Source organism: Thrips palmi, unplaced genomic scaffold (assembly GCF_012932325.1).
Source record: "Thrips palmi isolate BJ-2018 unplaced genomic scaffold, TpBJ-2018v1 HiC_scaffold_6, whole genome shotgun sequence".
NCBI lineage: Eukaryota > Metazoa > Arthropoda > Insecta > Thysanoptera > Thripidae > Thrips > Thrips palmi.
The window spans coordinates 149,191-176,656 of NW_023144633.1; the positions used below are offsets into that span (position 1 = coordinate 149,191).

Consider the following 27,466-nt stretch of genomic DNA (forward strand, 5'->3'; position numbering starts at 1 on the left):
CAGTGGTGCTCACCTGGATGCTCGGCAAGGCCGTGCCCGTGGCCGCCTCTGCCGCGGGAGCTGGTGCGGGCGTCGAGGACGCAGGCGCGCCCCGCCGCCACGACAGGTCCAGGTCGTCGCACGACAGTGACAGGCTCCAGTCCTCCATCTCGGCCTGGTCGTACTCCAGCTCCAGGTCCAGCGCCTCACGGTGGCGCTGCTGCAGCGCGGACCGCGTCTCGTCCAGCCGCAGCCAGTGCTGCACGTAGTCCGAGTCCCACCAGTCGGCGCCGAGCTCGCCGTCCTCCTCGGCCACGGCCTCGCACACCATCTGCAGCGGCAGCGGCGCCGCGGACGGCAGCAGGCTGGGCGTGGCGCGCGCGCGCCGCAGCGGGTGCTGCCGGTCCGCCAGCTCCACCAGCAGCACGGGCGGCGCGGCGGCGGCGGGGCAGGACGCGGGGGTGGACGCGAAGGACGCCGCGTGGTGCAGCAGCCGCGACAGGCACAGGTGCGAGTCGGAGAAGCTGTTCCTCAGGACGGCCTGCGGCACGGGGCGGGGCACGTCAGTGAGAGCAGCGAAACACACACGCGAACGCACGAAGAAGCAGACACCCACCTGCAGATCCCGTGCCGGCGGGAAGCTGTGCCGCGCGCTCAGCGCCTTGAGGTCCAGCAGCAGCACCCGGCCGCCGCCGGCCTCGGCGCTGACGGCGTCCGCAGCGGTCTCGGCGCCGCACACCAGCTCGGCCTCCTCCTTGACGTCCTCGAGCTCGGTGCCGGGGCCGAGGCCGGCGGGCGGCAGCGCGGTGTGCTCGCTGGCCCTGAGCGACGAGGTGGAGTGCTCGGCCTGCACGTCGCTCGACATGGTGGAGTACCCCTCGTCCCTGTTGCCGCTCTCCGGGCTGCTCTCGGGGCTGGAGCTGCCGTCCTGGTCGTCGTCCACGGCGACGGCCACGGCGGCGGCCACCACGGCCTCGTCGACGCCGGCCTCGGGCACGCCGGTCTTGGCCACGCCGGCCGCCCCCGACGAGGCTGGCGGCGCGTCCTGCTGCCAGCTGAGATCAGTCGAGTCGTCCGCCGCGCCGGCCGCCCCGGCCGCGGACTCCTGCGCGCCCTCCAGGGACGGCGCCAGGTGCAGCGACTGCGGCCTCGCCACCTGCAGCCACAGCGCCGGGTCGATGTTGGCCACGGCGGCGAGGATGGCGGCCGCGGGGTCGTCGCCGTGCCCACATGACAGGCCTGCGGGCTGGCCGCACGACGGCGATGGTCGGTGCCGGCCTGCTGGCCGCCGTAGGCGGGGCTTGGACAGGGTCACCATGTCGTCGCCGAGCTCCGGGCTCGTCACGTCCCCCAGCTGCTGCTTCAAGTCCTGGAACAGGCCGTCGACGTCACCGTGGCGTTCGCGCGCTGCCGGACACCACCACCGTCAGCACCCCGACGACGACTCACCTGGTCCCCGATCTGCAGCTGCTGCACCAGGAGCGTCGTGAGCGCGCGGTTCTGCGTCTCCAGCTCCCGGATGCGCTGCTGCAGGGCGCCGATCTCCTCACGCAGGCCCTGGAGGAGGAGGAAGGGCGTTAGAGCAACCGATAGACCGCGCTGCATAGTGGTCTTCTGGCCCACTGTGCGGTGGCGACCTCGAGGCGCGACTCACCTTCTGAGACAGCAGCGCCCGCACCACCTGGTTGGCCACATCGTCGAGGCAGCGCTCGTACTGCCGCCGCTGGTGCTCCGCGTCGGACGACAGCAGCCGGTTGTCCGACTCCACCGCGCGGAGCCTCTCCAGCAAGGCCTGCTGCACCGCGCCGCCGCCCTGCTGCGCAACAACAACAACAACACCCGTGAGCACCACGCGGAGCCTCTCCAGCAAGGCCTGCTGCACGGCAACAACAACAACACCGATGGCGCGCTCCGCTCCGCCAGTGCGCCTGTGGCCGAGCGGGTAGGCATCCCGGCGGCCACGCCTGCTCGACGGGACAGCATCGCACGGCTGAGAGCCAACCACCGCGCAGCCGCCACCACCACGCTGCACCACGCACTCACCTGCGCCTCCAAAGTCTTGACTTGCTTCTTGAGCGCCTCGTTCTCCTGGCTCAGCTTGCCGATCGTCGTCTGGCACTGTTGCACCCGCGCCTGCAAACAACAACAACATAACCGCGATGAAAACAAGAAACAAGGCGGTTTGTTTGCCTCCGCCATCGACTGACCCAGTTTGAGGGTGGCGGCGTGGCGTGGCGTCGCCGCCGCGTCGCGTCCTCCAGGCCATATTCCCATATCGCAGTGCTGCGCGCTGCGCGCTTGGCTCGACGCGCTGGCCTAGCCATAGCCTTGATGGCAAGCTCATTCCCCCGAAATGCATAACGCCATGAATCATTAAAATGTTTCGCTCCAGCTTCGGCCCCGCCTCGCCCCGCCTCGCGGCCACGCACGATCGTCGAGGCACTCGGGACGGCAGACTTTCCCGAGGAAGCGCATCGCCTCGACACCAGCAAAAAATGGCGTTCGTCTCAGCTTATTTACGGCGTACTTATTTCATATATCGCTGGAAGTTAGGGGGGGGGGAGGGGCTCCACTGTAAGCCGTAACCCGGAGCGGAATTCAATTTTAAAGGCGAGTTACTGGCGTTGGCGCCGGTCAGGGACCCTAAAACACGGCATTTCGTTACAGCGCCGTGGACCGGCCGTCGGCGCCGAGGGCTCGCCACGGGGCCGCGACGCGAGACGGCAGTCGTTACTCAAACTCGCCGCGCGGACCAATTTCCCGAAATGAAACCGAAAGTGGAGCGAAAGTGTCAAAACGCCCCCTCTCCCTCTCCCCGCGTGGCGCAGTGCGGTGCCCCTGCTCTGGGCGTCTCTCTCTCTCTCTCTCTCTCTCTGAGCCCCACTGGACTTGGCCGCCCCCCTGGGCCGCGGCGCCACCGGCCGGCCGGCCGCGCCGAATACGAATGACTCTCTGGCGACACGTCGGAAACGTCCGAAAGCAGAACAACTGCCGCCAAATTGCGGTTCAGTTACACGACTTTCTGGCGGGGCTGGCGGGCCGCGCACGCACAGGACGAGGAGAGGCGAGGCCGGCGAGGCCCCTCGGGGGCGGCACAGGCCGGGGGCGGCGGAGGCCGGGGGCGGCAGAGGCCGGCAGGTGTCGGGCGACGCCTGTCCGACACGGCCTCGGCCACGCACAGCGACGCACGGCCACGCGGCCCTTCATTAGAAGCAGAAACAGAAAGAAACCAGAGACGAGTTGGCCGGCCACCCGCTAGCCACTCCGCGCGGCGCGCTGTCTCTCTCGCTCCCGCGAGGGACACTGCTTCCTGGGTCTGAGTGCGAGCGAGACGGAGCAACACTAATCGGAACCCGCCTGCCGCAGGGCCGCCGCACGCGCGTGCGCGCAGGGCCAGATAAAATAGGAAACGGAATTATATAGGAAAAAGGCGGCGCGGCGGTTCGAGATAAAGAACCCCGTGGCCTAGGCCACCCCGCGGAACCGCCGGCCTAGCCTACCCACAGTGGGCCGCAAGACCGGTGGAGGCGGCCAAAATCCCGCACGAGTTTTGAGCTCCAGAGTCGCTAAACAGGACTCGAACCGAGCGTGTGACCACCAATGGACTGCTCTCCGAACGAGGAATCCATTGGTGGGTATGGTTTGAGTGCTCAGCCGGAGTCAAAACACAAAAACACCCCAAATAAAAAAAAAATTTTTTTTATGTTAAAAATTTAGTTTTAATTTTTTTTTTAATAAACGGAAATTAAAAATGGTCAAATCTCCACGCAACACACACACAATGCCACGCTGGGCGTTGCGTGCTGCGTGCGGCCTGAAGGGGGGGGGGGCGTGTAATAGGCTCGTAACGTGTTTTGGTGTCATCAGCAACGCCCTGGCGGCCCTGGCGGCTTGCGGGGCCAGGTGCGCGACCAGGGCCGGGCGAAAGGGGGGGGGGGAGGAGGGCCCCCCGGGGGGCACGGGGGCGTGGCCCCGGATGAGGCGGACGCGGTCAACGCGTCGCCCCGCGTCACCCGGCCTCGCAGGCAAATTCCCACGCACAGGCCTCTCACTCACTCACTGGGAAAACGAAGGCGCAACATATGACGCCTTTTCATGGAGCGCACAGACTACACACTCTTCTTGATGAAGCGCAGAACTCCACTTTACCGTTTTACCAGTAATCAAAACGCGAAAAAAAAACTGACTTACGTGGCAGTCGAACCCGAGAACTCACCTCGTACGCCGCGGAGAGCGCCGCCTTATCTTGCTTCAGTTGCGAACATCGAGTCTTGTACTGCAGCATGCACCGTAGGGCCTCTTCCATTCTGTCAACACACAAAACAAGAGAGTCAATTGGAGAGCAAAAGCGAAAAGCACACATCCGCTGAGATCTGCCGACGCGGGGACTCGAACCCGAGGCAAGGCAGGAAACCGGCGACAATAACACGGCATCGGAGCGGAACGTTTACAGCGGCCAATTTCACAAACTGCGCAGCGCTCGGTTCGGCGTCCTGCGCGTCCAGAGGTCCAGCGAGGGTGCGGTTTCCAACTAGCCATTGGCCATCGCACTGAATTCCATCCCCTTGAATAGGCTTCGCTGAATAATTCAGACACAACTATAACGGGGCCTTATCATCATCATCATCATTGTCCCCCTCCCCCTTGTTCCGCCCGGCCGACCAAGCCAGCCTCCCTCGAAGTGACCACACCTGCTCCCGCTCCCCTCCCAGAGTCCTTTGAGCGCGACCGGGCTGGACTTGCTGGGCCAATTAATTAGTTTGGCCCGGGAGGGGAGGGGGTGGGGGCACACTGTGCCTGGCGGGCGGCGCGGCACGGAACGGCCAGGCACGGCCCCCTGTGATCGGGACATCGGCCTTCGGCAAGGCCTTCGGGCCTCGGCCCGGCAGCAGAGCAGTCCACCGACCTCGCCAAAGGATAACCCCGGTTCAACCATGGTTCAACGGCTCTCTGTTCTCGCGCTCGCCACAGCCAAGTTTTCAGGGGAACTTTAGTTGTTGGTACAGCGTGTTCCAAAGCCCCGTGTATCGATTGTCGACTTGCACAGCAAGGCCAAGGGCCTTTATATATCTGTCCAAAGAGGAAGGGGGGGGGGAGGCGGGCTGGATGCGCCACAGAAAATAACGAGAAATCAATGGTTCGCCGGGGCGGAAACAAAAAATCCGTCACACGAAAAGACTCGCCGCCGCTCGGCTTGGGGGTCACGGGGACACGGGACACGGCGCCGCAATAGGTCAACGGTGGCAAAATCGAAGCAACAAAAATCCCATTTCCCCCCCCACCCAGGCTTCCTCTCCCCCAAGCTCCTTGTCTCCACGGCCATTTCGCGCCTTTTGCTTTTTCTGTGTGTCGCGTCGCGCGGCGGCCCCGCTGCCCCCGATTCGCTGGCGCCCAGACTCCGGGCTCCCCCCCCCCCCCGAAGTCCGTGCATGTATCTATCCATCCCCGCTGCGGCAAGAACGGCACGGAATTCCAGCAAAAGGCAGGACGACGACGGAAAGCAAGAAGGAAGCATTCGCCGCAGCAGAAGCAGCAGCCGAGGGGGTCTGTCTGTCGCTACACTAGCAACATTTGGAGAGTGAAAATTACTTTTTTTTTTGTAAAAAGAAAGGGGGAATTTTTTTTCACGGTAAAAACAGAACCTGGTTTTAATAATCGATACAGCGCGACCAGGGACGAGGGCGTCCAGGGCGACGAGGGCCTTGGAGGAGGCCGCCACCTCCACTGCAGGGAATGAAGGGCCGTAATCAATCATCGTTGCCAGTCTCCCGACGCCCTGTAGGGCCCTGTAGGGCACCGAAGGACTCAAGGGCGGCGCTAGATCGCGGCACCGGCAGGGGAAGGGGGAACCTACATAGTTATCACTCCGCCATAAACACCGCACTCGCCGGCCTGTCTCCGTGGCCGAGACCGTAGCGGCGCCGTCCGCTGCGCCCAAGGTCAGCGGTTCGAATACTCGCGGCGCGCAAATGGAAGCCGACGTCGTGGGGGCGTGTCGCCTCGTCGCGCCGTCTCTCCAGTCGCGTCGTAGCGGCTCGAGGAGGAGCGGCGACAGCAGCCTGAGCTCTGCTCCCATCGCTCCGTCTCTCTCGCACTCAAGGGGCGTCCCGCAAGGGAGCGAGAGAGACAGCGAAGAAAGCAGAGCTCAGGCTGCGCAGGCGGAGTCCGGGAGAGCCGACCTTCGTTCCGACGTCGAGGCAGAGAGAGAGGGAAAGGGGGGGGGGGAGAGGGACCCACCCCTTTCAAGCAACCCCACCAATTCGAAACGGTTTTCAACGGCATTTTAATGCCATTTTATTTAAGGCGAATCCGTCACACGTCACTTCGCCCATCAAAGTGGCGGAGCCTTCAATCGAAGTACACTGCTAGAAGGCACACAACGATCCAGACTCCCCACCCAGATTTTTTTTTTCCGCCCGACGTGAGAGGTGCATGGGTCTAGAGGGAGAGGTGACGAACTCCGCGCCACCCCAAGAGGCCCTGGAGGCTGATAAGGGCTCTGGCCTTACGTGGCCATCTATTATTCACATTCACAATGAAGCCTCTAGTGCCCCTCGGCGGCGCCTACACCGTGAAAGCTGTTTCACCCCCAAAAAGGGCCTCCTTGCAGTGTGACTACTGACCTGGCCAGATCGCGCTGCAAGGCGGCGAGCCTCGCCTTGCACTGCTCCGCCTCGGCCGCAGAGTCCAGCCGCAGGTACCTCTCGCGGTCAACATCGCGCCGCACGGCCTGCAACAAAACAACGACAACAATGCGTTAGCGGGAACAACAACAAGGAGGAGGACAAAACAAACACTCTCTCCAGTCGTGCGCCGCCTGGCAGAGTCGAGTAGGCCGGCCCGCCACACACGTGTGCACGACATTGCCTACCCATCAGACTCACTCTCTCTCTCTCTCTCTCTCTCTCTCTCTCTCTCTCTCTCTCTCTCTCTCTCTCTCTCTCTCTCTCTCGCACGCGCGCCCACTCCCTCCCCCTCCCGGCGCGGCCAGGCTTGGCCCTCGAGGTTTGTCACGGCGTCGCGAAAAAAGCAAAAGGGCGACGTCAGCACGGAGGCTGTGCTGCCGGAGAGCAAACAGGGAGGGGAGGGGAGCGGAGGGGGTTGGATGAGGTTCTGGCTCTGGCTCTGGGTAGCCCCGCACGCACTGCCGCACCGGGGCCGCCGTGTGGGCCAAGGAAAATAAAGGACAAAAAAAAAACGAAAAGGAAAAGAAAAGATCCTCCACCTCCTTCTCGACGGCCTCCTCGGTGATGAGCGGGAAAATTTCTCCCTGGCCGCGCTTTTCGGTTCTGGCGCCAATTTCACGCGAGTTGGGCCGAACTTTGGTCGGCTCGAGCGACGCGAGTGTGCACTAGTGTAGCGTAGCCCATGGCAGCGTAGCGGCAGTAAACTGGGCCGTTTAGCAGTGCGCTAGCCGGCGCTTGCACAGCACACACCTAAAGCCTAAAGCAGCTATCCGCCTGGGGTGCGCTCCCTTACGACAGCGTTTGCCTTCGGGTTGCCTTCGGGTTGCCTTCGGGTTGCCTTCGGGTTGCCTTCAGGTTGCCTTCGGGTTGCCCTCGGGATGCCTTCAGGTTGCCTTCAGGTTGCCTCCAGGCTGCTCGTCGCCAACGGCCCAATTTTATCTGGGGCGCAATCATGCAGGGCCGTTAACAGATTATAGTCCGCCCGCCACACGCTCGGCCCTCGCCTTCGTCCCTTCGGCCCTTCGCCGAGGAAAGGGCGAGCCAATCAGACGCAGGCCGGGAAAGGGCCGCCAGCTTATCAGCCTCCAAGGGCTCAAGGACGCAAGCCGGGCGCACCGGCGCGCATGCGGGCGGGAGGCTTTTTTTCCTCCGGCTTGAACCTCGTGTGCGACCCGCGGAACTACCGAGGAACTACTTCCACGGCGTTCGTTCCACGTGGGAACGACCGCCGTGCTCTGGCGGAACGGGACGAGCCCGACCAAGGAGTTCCCGCAATGAAACTGGAGACTGAAATGAACTTGGTGTCCGACTGGCCGGCTGGCCGGGCGACCGGGCGGCCTGGTCCCTCGGTCCAGCCTGGGCTTCGGCTTGGCCTCGGCCTGGCCGCACAGTTCCAGGCCCCTTTTACGAGTGCCATTCCAGATTACAGGCCAAACGGCTCGCCGGCAAAATTAGGCCAGCGCCCTATCTACGTTACGATGCCGAGCCGGGCGCGCCGGACGCGGCAACGCGGCAGCGCGGCCCAGGCGAAGACAGCGCGCGCCTTGATACCCTGGCAGGACCCGGCAGCCAGTCCCGCGCTGACTCCGTGACCTACCCCACGACGCTGCAAGGCGCTACACTGGGATCGCTGGAAAGTCACCCGGAAATTGGGCGGTACACTGGGAGGGAGGGGTCCGTTTTGACGTCCTTGCGTCGCGACTTCGCCTCTGTGTCCTCCACGTTGGTTCCCGTTCCTGCCTCGCGGGGCAGCAGACTGCTTCCGAGAGTCGTGTTCGTCGCTCTGCCTCTCTCGCACCTACACGGGACGCCCCATGAGTGCGAGAGAGACCGAGCGACGAAAACGACTCTCGGAATCAGTCTGCAGGTGCTCACTCGCCGCGCTATCGCGGCGTGACGTCATCGCCACAGAGGCGCTTCGATCGCAGGCAGGGCCGCAAAAGGGCTGCAAGGGCCGCCGCCAAAGCGAAGGGAAAAGGGAGGGACTTGCGCAGACATGAAACACTAAAAGCCACGCGTTACGGCATCCGGCCTAACGACCAATTAGCGGCAACACCCCGCGGGGAGTCGAACCCGGGACCGGCCCGACACACACACACACTGGAAAATAAATGCAGCCGATGCCTTTGTCAGTGGCCAGACCAGTGGGAATCGGACCGCCGCCAGCGCGAGTGTGTGTGGGCGGGCGACATGGTGGCCAGCGGGTGGCGTTTATGAGATCATGGTATTCGAGCACCTACACACACACACCTACACACACACACAGTCACGCACGTGACACGCGAGACTCATGATTAGTTCACACACACACATGACAAGGCCGACGGGATTATGCCCGCCGCCACCCCCACCAGGGGGCCACGCCAGCCACGCCCGCCACGCCCCAGCACCCGGTCCGTGGGTCCGTGGGTCCGTTGGCTCGCGGGGGTGCCTGACCGACCGGCCACGACCACGGCGCTGTGCCTGTGGACACTGCGGACACCACTGGGCGCCGCGCCGCCGGGATCCGAGTGATGGGTTCGGAAAATGGAAGGCAAACAAACACTGTCCCGCTGCTGAACGGCCTGAAGGGCCATAGAGCCCTGAAAGGGTCCGCTCTGTCGTGTGCGTGTGTGTGTGTGTGTGTGTGTGTGTGTGTGTGTGTGTGTGTGTGTGTGAAGGGTGAGGGACCTGGGCATTAGCGCTGACAAGGGCCGTATCGTATGTTTGCCGCTCACAATGTCATGTGTACCGTTGCAATGGTCGCGAAATGTTGGCAGGGGTCCACAAAAAGATGCCCAATCAAGATGAAACAATGCTTTTGCGATGTCCTGGCGTTGTCTAGTACGCATAGCAGCATGCTGCCTTGCATGTCGGCCCTGTGGGTCCTGTCGCGCTGTCGCGCCCCACCAGGATGTCGTGCGTGGAACGGCAATGTGAATGTGAAAGTGAATGGTGGTGGAGGCCTCGCTGCGAGCCTCACTGGGGGTGGCAAGGGGGTGGCGTCCAGCTGTTGATTTACGGCAACGTGGCGCACCGCGCCCCCAGCGCAGAGCGAGAGGCCCTCTCGGTGCACTGCCGCGGCACTGCGGCGCACAGTGGGCCAGAAGACCGGTGGAGGCGGCCGAAACCCCGGACGCGTTTTGAGCTCCAGAGTCGCTCAATGGGACTCGAGCCGAACGTGTGACCCCACCAATGGATTCCTCGTTCAAAGAGCAATCCATTGGTGGGGTCACACGTTCGGTTCGAGCCCCATTTAGCGACTCTGGAGCTCAAAACACCCAATTTCTAGAAATGAATGAAACAACCGCAGCCAGAGAGCGGTGACAAAGCACAAGCGCGTCGTCGAGGGAGACCCGACAGAAACAGACACTAAAAGAGTCCCACTGAGCGAGTGCTGCGTGCCACTGCACTGCGTGCGCGGGGGCGGGGTCGGGGGCGGGCGGGGCGTTTAAGGCGGCGGGGTGGGGGCGGCGCACATCTGGTCACCGTAGACGCCCTGCCGTCGCCGTGCCGGGCGGCGCCGCGCCGTCTGAGGAGTCGGGGCGGCGGCAGTCTGAGGCGGCGGTTGGTTTGGTTTGAGTGCAGTGCGCGGCAGTGCGCCACGCGGCAGCTTTCCAAACAGTGCTTCCGTCGCTCTGTCTCTCACAAGGCGCCACTCCACGAGTGCGAGAGAGACAGAGGGGTGAGGGTGTTCGGAACGAGCCCGGGGAGAGCGGCGCAACGGCATTTAAACGCGCTGCCAACAGCTGGCGGCGTAACTCTCAGACAAAGCCACAGCGCCAGGGCCTCCACCGCCACGGCCTCCACCGCCTCGGGGGCGGCCGGATCGGGTGGCAACAATCAAGGCTCCGGTAGACGGTCAGGACGGTCTTGCGCAAGACGAAGATAGAAACTGGGGACGTACACGGTAAAAACGGCTCCTGATTTTCCCGGGATCCTCTCTGGAAATCGCCTTTATCTTTGCCATAGGCTTTCTGGGGAAACCGGGAAACGTTTTCACCGTGTAGGCGGCGAGTCGCGGCGCGCCACTCCACTCGGCACGTCAGAGACTCGTGGAGCGAGGCGCGGCCCGGCACTCAAGGTCGCGAGTTCGATCCCCGGCGCCGGCGAATTTACATCCCTACCGGCAGCAGCGCCGCGGCGGGGTTATTTGAACTGAGTCCTTCCTGGAAGCCTCGGCACGGATCACCACAGCGCTGTGCCTGTCCTTTGGCGCCGCCTGGAGGGCCTTGAAGGGCTCCTGGGTAGTCCTCGCGGCTCAAGGGCCGTGCCGCGTAGGGCCGTGGTGAAAGGGCTGGCGGGGCCGCCCCGGCAGGAGCCCCACGTGTAGGGCCCCGCTGTGCCCCACAGGGCCACGTGACGCGCGCCACCGAGACCCTCATCTGTCGGGGGACATCTGTACCACAGAACGCAGAGCGACGCAGAGCCCCGCGCACACCACGCCACGCACCGAGACTGAGGAACCGCTGCGAATGAGGCTCCTTGAATGACATTCCCTCCAAGCTGGCTCCTCCTGACGGCTCCTGCAGAATAACCCCCTTTTTTCCAGCGTGGGCACGCCAAACCCAGGCACTGCTTTTGCCGTGCCAATTCAATCGTGGGATTGAAATTCGCCCGGACGTTCGTTTAGTTCCAGGAATAACTCGGGCGTGACCGGCACCTGTCGAAACCCGACGCTATCCGAATGTTCGACGGTCGGTCCGACATAACTTCGGACACCAGTCCGTTCTCATCGTCCCGAGTGACTTGCACAAAGCACCACGCCCGACAGCCAGCCCGGGGTTGGCGTGGGCCGTTCGGGGTGGGCGGCCGCGGGCCCCGCGGGGGGTTGGGGAAGGCAGGGGCGGATCCAGGGGGAGAGCCAGGGGGAGAGCCAGGGGGAGAGCCACGGGGGAGGCGGGTTGCGGGCCGGTGGGGCGCCGAGCGGGTGGACATTGGGTGACAGGTGCTAGGCGCGTGGCACAGGTGAGAGGGGCCCCCGAAGCCCCAAGACTTCCACAAGACAACAGTCCTTGACCGCGCACCGCACACCCAAGCAGTGAAGCAGCGCGCCAGTGGTTCCGGAGCTGCGGGGATCCCCCGCGGGGCGGGGCGGGGTGCGGCGGGGCGGGGTGGTTGTATATGCGAGGGTGTGGCGGGGCGAAGGAGTTCCCCATCATCGATCCCCTGCCCTAAACAGCTGTGGATGCAAGCAGGCGCTTATGATGGCAAGGCTTGCATCGTTTTCATGCTTCCGCCGCTTCCACTAGCAAGGTTATTACAACTGTAAAATTTATCATTTCTCTTCAATTTTGAATAGAAACGGGACTCTTCCGAAATTTGTCGCTCTGCCTCTCTCGCACCTAAACGGAACGCTCCATCAGAGTGCGAGAGAGACAGAGCGACGAAAACGACTGTCGGAATCAGTCCGCTGCGCAAGGCGGGGCCAAATATTTCATTATCAGTGTAGGTGGCGCTGCTGCGCCGCTGGCCGGGGCAGGGGCAGTGGCAGGGGCGGCAGGGGGAGAGTTATGTTGCTTTTGTCACCAGCAACTGACGCGGGCCTCGCCACGCCGCCGGCCTCGCAAAATGGAGCAGAAAATCAAGAGGTTCTCTCTGCTCTCTCTCTCTCTCTCTCTCTCTCTGCCAGCCCGTGGTATGATACCAAGCTTTTGTTTGTCTGTCCTTGTTCCTCCTTTGTCTTTTCGACTTCCTCCGGCTTCCTCCTTCGCTTCGCGCGGCCCCACCAATCTGCCATCAATTTTTGTCACAAACTTTGCCTGGCCGTCTGGCCGGCCGATGCCTCCGCCCCGATCAGTGCACGTTGCAACTCGGGGCGGATTCGCCTCTTTTCTTCCATGTTTACACGACGGCCGCCGCAAACTTTCGAGGCGAGCCGATAATTCGCTTCGAAATACTTATTTTTCAATAAAATCAAGTTCGAGGGCCGGAGTGGTTCGCTGTCCCTCTCGCACTCACGGGGCGTTCCACAGGGACGCGAGAGAGACAGAGCGACGACTGGCCGTTCGGACACTCACACATAAACACAGGGGGGCGCCGGCGGTCCGTCAGGGCGTCGCGGGGCGTCGTCGTGGCGGGGGCGTCGTCGGCTACATCGCACAGACAGACAGGTGCGGCCGTCGACACAGACACACACAAACACACGAGGTGCGACGCGGCCGCCGCGCGGTACACTGCACTCCGGAGCACGACGTCGGCGTCGCGGCGCCGCGGCGGCGGGTCTCGGAGCGGCGCGGCGTCGCGGTCCTCTCGCTGAGGGCGCCGCGGACACACTGCCTGCACTCACTCGGCGCCGCGCGCCGCCGCGCCGCGTGGGGTGGGAGGCGAGGGTGGCCGCGGAGGGGACGATGTACGCAACGCGCAGCAACGCAGCAACGCGCAGCAACGCGCGGGGAGAAGCCGAGAGGAGGTTGAGTCGAGTTCGGCAGTGCGCTGCACGCCCACACGCCGGGGACCGGCCGGGGACCGTCGGCGAGCGGCCTCCAAGTAACAAACAACGCCGGCGAAGGAGACGAACGGAAAGAAGACCCTGCTCACGCCGGCTCACGCGGAGTACGGGGCGATGTGACTGGGGAAAACAGTGGCGCCGCACAGTGGGCCAGAAGACCGGTGCAGGCGGTCAAAGTCCCGGACGCGCTTTGAGCTCAAGAGTCGCTAAACGGGACTCGAACCGAACGTGTGACCCCACCAGTGGATTGCTCTCGGAACGAGGAATCCATTGGTGGGGCCACACGTTCGGTTCGAGTCCTGTTTAGCGACTCTGGAACCAGCAGCAGTCCCTCGGCTCTGTTTGCAGTGTGGCTTGAGGTGGGTCCAGGGAGGCTGGAGGCTGAGGCTGGAGGCTGCACCCACACTGCACGGCCTGCACCCTGCTGCCTGGGATCGATCTGCCGGCCAGCACGCATCGCATCGACCAGGCTGGCTGGCTGGCTGGCCGGCCGCGCCGCGGCCTGAGTGCCCAGCCACCTGCTTCAATCAAAACATGGAAAACTTTTCCCGCAAACCTCCCTCTTTCCTCCCCTCCCGCGCTGGCTGCTGGCGGCTCCATAAACGGATTTGTCGAGGCGAGCGCGCGGTGCGCGAGCGGCGCCCACACTGCCATCCGCCAGGCAGTCATCAGTCAAGACAACATTGACTCGACGAGCGGATTGATTTCGTTACGCGCAGCGCGCAGCCCAATTTTCGTGTCGGCTGCAAATTGCACTCTCCAAGCCGGGCCACTCGGGGCGCGGCCCTAAACGACGAGTCCCGCAGCAACAAGCGGGGACTGCAGCCCGGGGGACAGAAATCCAATTTTGAAATCGAGTTAGTCTATTACTGCGAGACAGCGCCGGCCCATTGAAATCGGGACACCTCGCTGGTGGACGGGCCCTGAGCCCGGGGGACTTTTTTTCGGATCGCTGTGTCCGCCGCCCTCGCCGGAGCCTCCACACTGTGGGGCCAGCTCGGTCTCTCTCCCACTCACGGGGTGAGCCCTGCGGGAGCGAGAGAGACAGAGCGACCCTCGGAGTCAGTCTGGCTGGAGTCTGCAACGCCACCGCTATGCTACGCTATGCGGGCGGGGCGGCGGGCCAAGCCGGGCAAGTTGCAGCCAACAATGTTGTGATAGCCTCGGGGCTCTTTGTTTAGAACTCTCACTTGGTTATCACCCTTCCTCTCCGCCGAGGCCTCCTGCCTGCCTGCCTGTCTGCCTGACGCACCCCCGCCGGAACACCTTACGGTGGAGGCGCCACTGGGGCCGCTCAGTGCGCGCCCCGCGGCGCTTCGAGGGGTCGTCGCTAAACGGGCTGCCTTCGCGGACCAATTACTGTCAAGTGCAGCGCAGCAGACTCAGAGTCGTTTTCGTCGCTCTCTCTCTCTCTCTCTCTCTCTCTCTCTCTCTCTCTCTCTCTCTCTCTCTCTCTCTCTCTCTCTCTCTCGCACCTATACGGGACGCCCCATGAGTGCGACGGAGACAGAGCGATGAAAACGACTCTCGGAATACTTGACTTTAAAAACAGGGGACCGATTTGAAAAATGTCGTATTTCTGTGTATATTGTTGCTACGGCTCACCCGTTTCAAAATGTAATTTTCGCTGAGTTGGCACTTCCTGCTCGCATGATTCGCGGAATCCGGCGGGCGCAGGTGAAGCGGGGATGAATGGGATGAGCGCAGTGCCACTTCCACTCTGGTAAAAAGCCGCCGGGGAGGGACTTGTGTGTTTCGGCCGTTAATATGGGAAATGAGTCCGACCCCGCCGGGCGGGGCGGGGCGGGGTGGGGCGGGGCGGGGCCATCCGAGGGGCGGCCGAGATATTACTTACGCCCGGCGGGGAGCGGAGCCGCGCCGGGGAGGAGGAGGGCGAGGGCCACGAGGGCCACGGCCTCGGACGCCGCCAAAGGCATGCAAATCGGACTAAAAATCGGCAAACAGTCTGGCTGGCCGCGAGCCGGAAAAAGGGTGGCCGGCCTGGGGGGGGGGGGGGGGGGGGGGGGGGGGGGCTACGATCGGGAGGTGGACAGAGACGTCTCTGCGCGGCGAGGCGTGGCGAGGCGCGGCTCGGCAGCCCAGCCATAGAGACACGAAGCGCTCAAAGGGGCGGCCCAGGAATGCGAGCACTGAGCACCCACCGACGACGCCTTTGCGTTACACTAGAAAAAAAATCTCATTCAACGAACGTTAATGAAAGCAGATGATCCGTCGCGTTTCACAACTGCTGTGATAGCCGAGAGGTTAGAGACGTGGGATCGAATTACCGCAGGCGGGCGTTCGAATACCAGCGTCACAAAATTTTTTCGACTTGCTATCCGAAGGGTGGTGGTTCGAGGCCATGAGAGCGGAGCCGTGTGCAACAGACCCACATGCCGGAGGTTCGACTCCTAACAAATATTTCCATTTAATCTTACTGCCTCACCCAGTGCGGTTGAAACCCGTGAACGCGAGCCCACTCCGTGCATGGGACGTGGTGGTCCAGGGAGTAGAGGCGTCGGTTCCCAATGCTAGGGTCGGCGGTTCGACTCCCCCAACTTCTTGCGAAATTTTGACCGGGTCAGTCCAGTCCTGTTGCGTCAAGTTCCCACCTCACGCCGGTCCCCTCATCATGGGCCGTGGTGGCCGAGAGCGTAAAGTCGTGTGATCCCGATGGCGGGGTCCGGGGATCGAATCCCATCATTTCATTACATTTTTCGACCGCCTTCCTCCCAGTGCAACTCAAACCCGTCGTCCAACACGCTGCCAGACGTACAAGCGTGATAGCGTAGTGGTCAGAGTCACATTCACCTGGCCACTCCGCTGTGGGTGTCTAAAAAGCAATCCGCTTCGGCGGGTTGGCCTCGGCACTGGAGCGATGGAGTATTTGATCCATCAATCCAGACCATCCGGTGTGTGGTTGCGGGTGGTGCCTCCTTGACTCGTCGGGGAGGCGATGATAAGTCCTTTGAAGCTGGCCTAAAACGCTGTATGTTCGGTACGGGAGCGCCGGACAGTGGGGGTACCATGGGGTACACAACCAACCCTACGAAAACAAGAAGCTCCCACCAAACCTCTTCTCTGTCTGAGTCTCTCTCTGTCTCTCTGTCGTCTCACTCTACGTCCCGCCCCTCAAAGAGCTTCGTACTGGGTGCTCTCACCCTACTGCCTGAGCTTTGGGGTCCTACTGGGTCCCCCGGCGAACGCTTGGGTCGCTGACGGGATTAACCCCAGGTACCTGATAGCACCGGTTCCCATCCCGAACACCGAAGTAAAGCAGGAGGCCTCCCCATTAAGACTGGGGAGGGGGTGTAGAGTTCAAATTTTTTTCTTTTCCCTTTCAAATTTCTCAGTCAATACTCGTTCGGTTTCCTTATACGTGGTAGTATGCGGGCTCATTCCAAAGATAGTAATTAAAATTGTGTAGAGATGCTGGTGGAAAATTTATCGGGCGTGAGCAGAGAGCTACCGTTTCGCTGGTCTCGCTGTGGACGCGTCGAAAATATTCCGAGAATGCGAAGCCCCAGAAAGATTCCTGGAAACCTGTGGCTGCTCCAACGTCGACGTCAACGCCACGCCGTGTTTGGACAGTGCAGTCTTACCCCGTGTCGCCTCGCAGTGGCGTGGCGGGGCGTGGCGGGAAGCCCCGCCAAACCGCAGCGGGGCTGGCGTCCGCCACCCTCCCTGCGGTGCAGCCCGGGGCGTGGCGTGGCGGGGCGGGGCGTGGCGGGGCGGGGCGGGGCGGGGCGGGCTAGACCGGCCGGCCACACCCCACGGGCTTTAAAGCGTCGAGGGGAGCGCGCGCAACACAGCGCCGTCCTTGATGCGCCGCGACGCCGACGCTCGCCGACGCTTTCGCACCGGACTGTACCTGACTGACACACCGGCGGCACTCCGCGACTCGTCTCCCTGCCCCGACTGTACTTCCGACGGGTCCCTCCCAGTGTAGCACCACGCGCCGCCCTCCCCCGCCGGCCGCCGGGGACGACAGACACGCCCCTGCTATCATCGCCGCGCAGCGCATAACTGTACCCCGGTGTACCCCAACCCTTTAAGGGTACCTCCACTGTGGCGGCGGCGTGTGTGTGTGTGTGTGTGTGTGTGGTGTGTGGCGCCACCCTCCGTTCATTCAGACACTGCCGACTTGACCTTATCTCCCACGGGCGGCTGCACCACCTCCCCAGGCGGCCCAGGCCCTTAAATAAGATGGCCTCGGGACATTAGCATGCAAAGTCTAGAGTCGTCACCCTGCGCGAGGCTAGCCGTGCCGGCGCGGGTCTCTACGAGGCTAGCCGAACCGCGACAGGGCCAAAACCGGCCAAAACCGCACCACCGGTCGGTATTCGAACCCACGCCCTTCCTCGGGCGGGTTCCGGGTTCCGGCCCGACCCGTCGTCCCTTTCTCTGTCTCTGTGCGCCCTACCCCTTTTCCTCCGGAAACCGAGTCACCGGCGTCCCTGTCGACCGCGCAGTTGAACCAACCCCTGCTACTCTCTCTCTCTCTCTCTCTCTCGGCCCGGTGCAGGGCCCTTCCAGTGTTTTCGTTATCTGCACATCCTCGGTGCCCCGCCACTCGCCCGGACTCCCGGACTCGGCGGCTCGCGTTGCACCAACTCGGTGCCAACAGCAGACTCATTCCGAGAGTCGCTTTCGTCGCTCCGTCTCTCTCGCACTCATGGGGCGTCCCGTATGGGTGCGAGAGAGACAGAGCGACGCGAAACGGCGCGCCACGTGACAAGGCGGGGCGTGGAACGCGGACCCAAAGTTAGTCGCGCTGCGCCGCTGCGCTGCGAGACGACAGTCGACACCGGTCCGCGTCGCCGCCGTCGCCGCCGTCACCGCCACTGCTTCCGGGATCTTCACCAACAACTTCCAGATTGCGCCCCAGTTCCGCGGCGCCAGCGGACTGATTCCGAGAGTCGTTTTCGTCGCGCTGTCTCTCTCGAGAGGTGGGGGTGTTACGAATCCTTACCCTTCTTTCTTTAGGCCTCAGAAAATAGCGCCCCCTACACACACACACACACACACACACACACACACGCACGCACGCACACACACACACACACGCACGCACACACACGCACGGAGTGCGGTCTTAGTAAAGGCGCGGCTAACGGGCAGATTTGGTCCGATAAATCCGCTTTAAACGGGCGGCCAGTGAATAAATGGAATGGTCCTCGTGAAACATTGGGCGAGATACGAGGTCCATGCGGTGGCGCCCGGACTGTGGGCCGCGCGCTGAAAGGCCGAAAGGGGTAAGGCCAATGGAATGGATTCGGATCGAGATAGTGGGGCCGTGACGCCCTGCACACTGAGAGTCGTTTTCGTCGCTCTGTCTCTCTCGCACCTACACGGGACGCCCCATGAGTGCGAGAGGGACAGAGCGACGAAAACGACTCTCAGTGAGCTGGCGGAGGTGGAGGACGACCCCGGGCAGGACCAGAGCCGACCAAAGTGCCGAATCGAATTGCCACGTCGGTGACGAGACGAACTCCACTGGGAAAATTAAGGCGAAGCTCTAAGCGTAGAACCCCGCTTCGTGGTCTACTTAGTTTGACGTAACAGCTGAAAAATGTTGCGGTTGCGCACTTTTACTTATCCCAGTGTGGTCCCCGTTGGGTAAAGGGGTGGGGGGTTAAAAGAATTGCGATTGACAGAGAAAGGCGATTGCTGCCCCTGGCACCGCCCTTCGGCTCCGCCCCTGGCTGCCTCGCCCTACCCCGCCACTGGAAGGGCCGACAGGAGGGCTGGCTATGCGCTGCTGCCCCGGAGTCGGATGACACATGAAGGCGAGCGAGAGAGAGAGAGCCTGCAGCCCCCCCCCCCCCAACCCCTGCCCGCCCGCACTGGCGCCAGCGACAGGGCAAAGGGAAAGGGGGTGCTGGGAGGAGACAGCTGACGCAGCCTTATGAATACTCATAAGGTCCACACCGAAAACTGCAAGTTTGGCGGACGATATCCGTCGATTATGAGATGTTGTCGCCAGCCTGGGCCGCCTGCTACACGGCAACAGAAAAAAGGCGGAAAAGACCGGGATTCGAACCCGGGGTCGCCGCTCTAATCGCGGACCCGCATTATTTGTTCCGTTTCACTTGTCCTGCCATTTGCTGGCTTATCGCATCGCGAGGTAAATGTGGTGTGCGCCAAACACCACCGAGCGTCCTGCATCCTGTCCGATAGGCCGATAGGGTGGCCGCCTGGGCGGACATGTGGACGCCCTAGACTGATTCCGAGAGTCGTTTTCGTCGCTCTGGCTCTCTCGCACTCGTACGGGACGCCCCATGAGTGCGAGAGGGACAGAGCGACTCTCGGAATCGGTCTGGTGGATGGATGATGGGTGGGCTCTGGCTGTCGCTAAGCCACTCGGCGGCTCGTTACGATAACAACGCATCGAAAGGGGGAGAAGGAGAAGGAGCAGGGATAGGAAAAAAAGGCGGAGAAATGGTGGGCCCTGATCGCTCGCTCGCTTGCTCCGGGATTGCGGCCCGGACCGCTGCCGCCGAGCGCGCCGAGCGCGGCGTGCGTGGTGCACTCCAAGGGGATGAAGCGGCAGCGCCGGGTCATTCGTCAGGTGAAGAATGAGCCGTCGAGGTCCCCGACGACGACGGGGAGGTCCCCGACGACGACGGGGAGGTCCCCGACGTCGCGACGCCGCCCCGGCCAAGCCCCGCCGCCCCCTCGACGACGCGCCAGACAGGCCAGACAGAGAAACAAGATAGCCGCCGAGATGATCGGAGTGTGGCTCCGCCTTGGCGTCGCCTTGGCAGCAGCGTCCCACCAACCCCACCACGCACAGTGGGCCAGAAGACCGGTGGAGGTGGCCGACAGTCGACAGGACCTCTGCTTTGTGGCCGCGGACGCCAGGTCGAGTCCCAAATCTCGCCGAGACAAACAGCGTTCGCGCGTCCGGCGGTGCGCGGAGAGGGAGGGGGCTTTCAACCCGCGGACTGGGGGAAAGGGGGGGGGGCGTCGAGTCCGGGCAGCCCAGACAGTTTGCGCCCTAAAGAGGGGGAGATTTAGCGGGCCGGGTGGCCGGCCGGCCAAGGAGGCCAGAGGCTGGGGCCCGGAGCCTTCGGAGCCGAGCTCCTCGTCATTGTCTTGGAGGCGGCGGCCTGGACAAGCTCCGCAGCGCCCCGCCACGCCACTGCAAGGCTGGAGGCTTGGCTGGAGTGTTGGAGGACGCAAGCCAGGGTGTAATTCGCTATCGCCCGCCTCCGAGGACCGCGTCGATCGTAAATTAGGCGTGAGGCTGGCGCGGCACAGTGGGCCAGAAGACCGGTGGAGGCGGCCATGAGGCGGCCAAAACTCAAGGCCCGTTCTGAGCTCCAGGCCGGAGATCCCTGGCCTGGAGGCTGGAGGCTGCTGGACGAGGCTGGAGAGGCAGCCGTCCCAGACAGCGGCTCTGCTGGAGTCTGGGGCGGACCGAGCCACCACGCCCCATTAACCCTTCACTGTGAGATACCTCGGACACGCCTTGGACTGGCTCCAGCGGCTCCAGCGGCCAAACAACCCTGCAGCCCGGATCCAGCAGCAGATTGCACAGGTCAACGCAGTGCGCTGTGCATACAGTGGCGCACACAGTACAGGCCAAGGACCGCCACTACACTGCAGCCTGTGTACAGTGTACACGCACGGCCCAAAATCAACAACGCACTCAATTACCACGGCTTTCGTGTTATTTCAAGTCAGGCAACTCTCCTCCGCAATCAATCACTTGCTCTCCCCCTCTCTGTCTATTTTCCAGCTCTCCGCCCCGCTGGCCGGCCGGCCCCCGCCACTCCCCCTCCTTGTCCAACGCGTGGAAAACGGTCTCACCCACAGTGGGCCAGAAGACCGGTGGAGGCGGGCAAAATCTAGGACGGGTTTTGAGCTCCAGAGTCGCTAAATGGGACTCAACCCGAACGTGTGACCCCACCAATGGATTGCTCGCCGAACGAGGAATCCATTGATGGGGTCACACGTTCGGTTCGAGTCCTGTTGAGCGACTCTGCAGCTCAAAACGCGTCTAGAGTTTTGGCCGCCTCCGACGTTCTTCTGGCCCACTGTGCGCCCGTCTCTCTGCCAGCCGCAAGGTCCAGGGTTCAAACACCCTCTTTTTCGACCGCCACACTTTCCCCCATTTTATTTTTACCTCTTGTTTTTTACGAGATTGTTTTGTTTGGGAAGGTACCCGCGGCGCGGCCGCGCAGCTGGTGACGGATGCCGCGTCCATACGTGCTGACACGTCGGACAGAGATAGACCACCGCGGGGAGCGGACGGGCAGACAGACAGACAGGTGGACAGACAGGCAGGCAACCCTAATTACAGGCAACTCAGCGGGTCGCAGCCCCCGCCGTCGTGGCCGTGGCGGGGCGGGGCGGGGCGGGGCGGGGTGGGGCGGGGTGAGGCGCAGGCGCAGCGCGTAATGAACGATTAGTGCCCAAGTTGGCCCCACATTTGCCACGCCCCGCCCCGCCCAGATATGTATTTCGGTCCCAACAGCAGCGCGGAAACGCGAAGGGAACGGTAACCCACAGCACTCCGAGTGACGGCACGGCGCTGCGACCGTCTGTCTGTCTGTCTGTCTGTCTGTCCGTCTGTTCGTCCGCCCGCGTCGTCTGCTTATAAACAGGGCCCTCCGGCCAAGCCTGCAGGCAGCCCTGCGGACTGATTCCGAGGGTCGTTTCCGTCGCTCCGTCTCTCTCGCACCTGCACGCGACGCCCCACGAGTGCGAGAGAGACAGAGCGACGAAAACGACTCTCGGAATCGGTCCGCAGGGGCGGCGCGACGGCACCTGGTGCCAAGCCAAGCCAAGGGGTGGAGAGGCATCGATCCGGCACCTACTCCACGCGCCCCGCCTGCCTGGCCCTGCTTCACTTGAGGACACTTTTCAATACATGAGGAACGCAGCTCCCCCCCCTCTCTCTCTCTCTCACCACCCGCACGCGCGAGAGCGAAAGAGAGCAGGCGCCCATGAAGGAAAGTCTGCGGGGTTTACGCCTGCGAAGCCGACCGCCCCCGAGCAGCAGCCCATCCTGATATGCAACGGCACTCGTGCATATTGGCAGCGGCGCCTGATGCTCCGTCTCTCTCGCACCCACGCGGGGCCGCGGGACGCCGCTGGGAGTGAGAGAGAGAGAGAGAGAGAGAGAGAGAGAGAGAGAGAGAGAGAGAGAGAGAGAGAGAGAGAGAGAGAGAGAGAGAGACGGACGCGCCGCAGCCACTCTCTAAAGCAACACTCCGTCAAAACGACGAAAACTAAATAGTTTCATTGGCTTAACTGTTTTTTTTTTCACAGTGAAGGACCGCGGAGGGTGAACAAAATCGACTGGAAAGAGAAAAGGGCAAAAAGAAGATAGGCCGCTGGGGCGCGGGTAACTTCTGCACCCGTAGGCCGTGGGCCTAGGCCCGCCACTCCAGCAGACTCCAGGCTCCAGCCGCCATATCTTCCAGTGCAGCGCACTTCACTTTTCCTCCAGACGAGCGCCGTCAGTGCACTTACAGTGCACGGGGCGCTGCAGGCGCTGTAAATATCCCACTTTGCCGCAAACACTTCCATAACTTTTTATATTCGGCCCGGAATAAATCCAATTTGATTCCGACAAGATTATGCGGTGGCGGAGCGTTTAGGCAACTTCTCATTTCCCAGTGTTATTAAATCTCGGGCTCACCCCTTTGGCCCGTCCCCCACAAATCGTCACTCCGGGGCTCCACCTTTTCGGAGCGTTTGCCGCGGCACTCGGCATCTGCGCGGAACGGCCGGCACGGCCCCATCGGCACGCCGCGGCACACTGTGGGAAGCGATTCGGAACGGCTGTTGCCGCCGCCGCTTCAACTAGCCAAAATCATTGTTTAAATAAAAAAAAATCAAGAAATTTTTTAAAAATTAAAATCACAGCACTACGGCTGTTTTCTTTTTTTTTCGACGGTGTCGTTTCTAATTAGGAGGCCGGTCTCAAAGCAGGAAAAGGACGGCATTGTCCGCTCGATGTGATGCAGGCATTCCTGGAGGATATCAGCGGGAAGTCGCCAAGGAGCCGTTACAAAAAAAAAAAAAAACAACAGCAACAAAAAAAAAAACACAAGAAAGTTGCAACAAAAAAAAATAAGGCCTCCAATAAAGCGCCGCCCCCGCGGAAAAAAAAGAAGAGAAAAGACTCAAAATAATAAAAAGGAGCGAAGAATGTCACAAGGTGTGGCGCTGCGAAATTAAAAGCGCGCGGAGTCCACTGTGTCAGAGTCGGAGTCGGACACGGCACGCCGACGGTTTTTAATTGTGTCGTCGCAAACGGAGCGCACCGAGCAAACACACACACACACACACACACACACACACACACACACACACACCAAAAAACACACACACCTACACACGAGACTAAAAAATATGTTCTTATTTAAAATTTTGGTGAATCGGGATGGGGACTAAATTTGAAAACGGCTGCGACTTGACTTCCTCTTTTTTTCCAACCTTATTGTTTTCAAAATTTACTCCCTTGCGACGCAGCTTCCCTCATTAAAAGAAACGGATCGGAGGGGAGGGAGGCGCGGGAAGCGACCGGCCGCCTGATTGGCGCTGCCTCGCGCTGCTGCCTGATTGTAATTCCCCCGGCCGCCGTTTCCTTATTTTCAGTTAATACCGCGGTATTCAAAGGGCCGGCCCTTCATTTCCGCGGCCCGCTTGGCTCCGAAGGGCGAAGGGTCCGAAGGGTTCACAAGGCGCAGCGAGAGAGAGAGAGAGAGAGAGAGAGAGAGAGACAGAGAGAGAGAGAGAGAGAGAGAGAGAGAGAGAGAGAGAGAGAGAGAGAGAGAGAGAGAGAGAGAGAGAGAGAGCTGGGCGGGCGGAAGGCCCCTGTGCGCCCGGCGCGCAGGCCACCGCGCCACCGCGCGTGCGTGGCTGCGGGCGGGCGGCCTGCCTCCACGGCGCTCCTCGCTCCGCGCTGTGCACAGAGGCGAGCTCCAGAGTCGCTAAACAGGACTCGAACCGAACGTGTGACCCCACTAATGCATTGCTCTTCGAACGAGGAATCCATTGGTGGGGTCACACGTTCGGTTCGAGTCCTGTTTAGCGACTCTGGAGCTCGAAACGCGTCTAGAGTTTTTGACCGCCTCCTCCGGTCTTCTGGCCCACTGTGGAGTGCAGGCTCGGCTTCGCGGACTCGTACTCACCTTGCCCAGCTGCCGCTGCAGCCGCTGCACTGCGGAGCGCTCCCGCGCGCAGCACCGCCGCTCCGCCTCCAGCAGGGCCTCCAGCTCCAGCACGCGCAGCTCCAGGCCCTCCTGCAACCACACAAAGTTTGCCTCAGTCATGTCAGAGTCGTCACCTCCGTCGCTCTGTCTCTGTCACACTCGTGCGACTCAAGCTGACAAAATTTCAAAATTTTCCAAAATAATCACTGGAAAGGGGTGCGCTTTCGGAGGGTGAGTTGTGAAATAAAGAGCTGCTGTCTCCTTTGGACTCGCCGTGTCGGCTTGTCGGCGTGTTGCCGCTCGACGAGGCCGGCGGAGGGCACGCCACTGCGAGACACGCCTAATCCCGATGCGGGCCGGATGAGTGGTGGAGGCCGCAGTGCGCCCCGCCCCGCCCCGCCCCGCCCCGCCCCGCCCCGCCCTGGCGCCAGGCAGCCCAAACTGCTGCATCTGTGGTGGCGCCGCCGCACCCCGCCTGGGCCGGCTGGCGGGCCTTAGGCCCTCACAAACGGAGGAGTAAAAGTGAATAGAACAAGCGCCTTCGAGCGGCGCTTTCGTCGCTCTGTCTCTCTCGCACTCACGGGGCGTCCCGTAAGGGTGCGAGTGAGAGAGGGAGAGTGCTCTGTGCGGAAGTGGCCCGCTGGCTGCCGGGCCCATAATCCCCTCTGTCTGGGCCCCCTCAGTCCGCGCGCCCGGAGCAGGGCGAGCAGGGCGGGCAGGGCGGCCCGGAGTCACCGCTTCCATTTTGGGGCTGGGGGAGGGGAGGGGGGCTGCCCCCAGACATCATCGTCCGTGTTTAAAGCGTCTCTGTGATCCACGTCGGGGATGAGGAGACTCGGCAACCGGCACACTGACTCCGAGACTGTCTCTCTCGCACTCATGGGGCGTCCCACAGTTGCGAGAGAGACAGAGCGACGACGGCGACGGGCCACGCCGACGTCGGCATCTCGTCGACCTCATCCAAGAGGAGGGAGAGGACCATGGGGCTCCGGGCAGTCACACAACCGCCTGGAAGTAGGCAACGCGAAGGATCACTGGTAAGGAAAAAGTAAGTAAGGTTCTTACATTTTTTTCCGCACCCCATTTTCCGAACTTTCTCCGAGCCAAACTACAGAACTTTTTGCAGTGGAAGAAGCTGCCAGGCTGTGGAAAATGATTTCCAGCCGCTGGTTTTGACAGTGCAGCCGCAAGAGGCAGTGCGCCTCGCAGTGCGCGGCCATGCCAGGCACCGCCAGGCCGGGGAGAGAGAGAGACGGAGAGAGAAAGACAGATACACTAGAGAGAAAGAGAGAGAGGGAGAGAGAGAGAGTCGAGCCCAGCCGAGCGCAGCGGCGCCGTTTTATGACGAAATAATCTTCACTCGGCTTGCGACCCGATCAGTCTCGCGCTGGAGCTGGGAGCGGCTGGAAGCGAAGGGAGGGGAGGGGGAGGCGGGGTCGCCGGGGGTCACGTGACCAAGGTGGCGCCGAGTCCTCCAGGACGCGCGTGCGGAGGGAAGGCAAGCTGCCGACGCACACCGTGACCGTGACGACCCAAACGCGATTTCAATATTTCAGGATTTTCGCGAGAACACGATTGACGAAGGACCCGAAGGGAACCGGGCCCTTCCCTTCGCACGCACACTGCACAGGCGGGGTTGCCATGGCAACCAAAAGACGATAAAATCGGCGACCTTTTTGAAACGGAATCAGTCTCCCGTTTTAATGCGCGCCTCGCACAGCAGCCTCATTCGCTCTGTCTCTCTCGCACCGGTGCGGCACACCCCAAGAGAGCGAGAGAGACAGAGCGGCGACGTCGGCGACAAAGCAGCTAGTCAGCGCGCTGCACCGGGCGGCTCCAACAACGCAAACTTTAACGAAGACTGATACTCCGGCCACGTGACTTCGCCCGTCTCTCTCTGGCGCGCCGTCGACAGCGAGAGAGAGAGAGAGAGAGAGAGAGAGAGAGAGAGAGAGAGAGAGAGAGAGAGAGAGAGAGAGAGAGAGAGAGAGAGAGAGAGAGAGAGAGAGAGAGAGACGGAGCACGCGCGCGACGCGAGCGTGAATAATTCATCACGTTTGCAGCATCCATTAGCAAGCCATACAGGGCAGCAGCAACAGCGGTCCAATAATACCGTCGACATGAACATGGCCGCGGGTTCACTGAGACAGAAGCCGCGCGGACGTCTTGTGCTTGTGAGTCTCGCGGCGCGCTGTCTCTCTCGCACCCCCTGCGGCGCGCCCCGCGAGTGCGAGAGAGACAGAGCGACACTGTTGGACCGGCAGGATCGGCTCCCTCCCCACCTGCAGTGGGGCCGCCAGCCTCCAGCCCCGCGCCACGCCGCCCGCGCAGTTCAGGGACCCAAGTAGTGCGAGGGGAGAGGGAGGGAGGCACGGCACAGGTCTTCTGCTCCATGAGGCTCTGTCCTCGCTTCATCAAGCATTCGCGCTGATACGGTACGGCCCCCACCGGCTGTACTGCTGTACTGCCGGGGCGGGGATGGCCCCCCCCCCCTCTCTCTCTCTCTCTCTCTCTCTCTCTCTCTCTCTCTCTCTCTCTCTCTCTCTCCCACGTCCAGCGAGGGTGCGAGAGAGAGGGACCGACGGGACGCCCCGCTCAGCCCCAGCAGTCCAGCCACCCCCAGGCGGCAAAGGGGCTGCCCTGGGCTAGGGCTGACCCTTCGGTCCTCCGGGCCCTTCATCGTAAAATCTGAATTCTCATATTTCTGGGCGGCGGGATGAGATTTGACCGGCCGGTCGGAATAACGCCATTTTTATTTATGCCTACCGGATATCTTGGCCGCCTCCGCCCCTCGCGCTACGCATCCGCGGGACGGGGCGCGTTCGCCTCCGAGACGCTCGAATTCGGCTAGCCAAGAAGCTTCCTTTCACAATGCAAAGTCCACTAGTATATTTTCTTTGCAGTGTCGGCCGGTAAAAAAAAGAGTGAAACAGCGGGATTCGAACCCACGACCATCGGCACGGCCCGAATCTTGCGTGTCGCGACTGGTCGTTTAATGTTTTCCCCAGTGTACTCCACAGTACTCACAGTGTCCGACGCAGTCAGGCGTTTCCAACACACTGCACTGCCGCGGCCGGAATGCCTCCAATGCCCCCGATGCCCGCGCGCCAGGAATTTGAATTTAATTTCCGAGCGGTTCATTACCAAAATTCCAGCGCGTGTGTCGTGCGTGGCGGGGTCCAAACTACACGCACCACGCC

At 62.2% G+C, this 27,466-nt stretch overlaps 1 protein-coding gene across 2 annotated transcripts in view; it reads right to left on the bottom strand.

Annotated features, from left to right (window-relative positions):
* The window catches only part of LOC117652085, a 76,075-nt gene that overhangs the window by 3,784 nt on the left and 44,825 nt on the right, over window positions 1-27,466 (bottom strand). Inside the window, exons 4-11 of one of the 2 annotated variants that reach the window (XM_034396745.1) lie at window positions 24,246-24,356; window positions 6,603-6,709; window positions 4,196-4,286; window positions 2,023-2,112; window positions 1,634-1,795; window positions 1,429-1,536; window positions 596-1,348; window positions 14-520 (exon numbers count right to left, since the gene is read on the bottom strand). In XM_034396745.1, the coding sequence (XP_034252636.1) occupies window positions 14-520; window positions 596-1,348; window positions 1,429-1,536; window positions 1,634-1,795; window positions 2,023-2,112; window positions 4,196-4,286; window positions 6,603-6,709; window positions 24,246-24,356 (1,929 nt within the window). Of the gene's footprint in view, window positions 1-13; window positions 521-595; window positions 1,349-1,428; window positions 1,537-1,633; window positions 1,796-2,022; window positions 2,113-4,195; window positions 4,287-6,602; window positions 6,710-12,664; window positions 12,723-24,245; window positions 24,357-27,466 lie in introns of those variants that run through there. The other variant, XM_034396746.1, reaches the window with a different exon arrangement.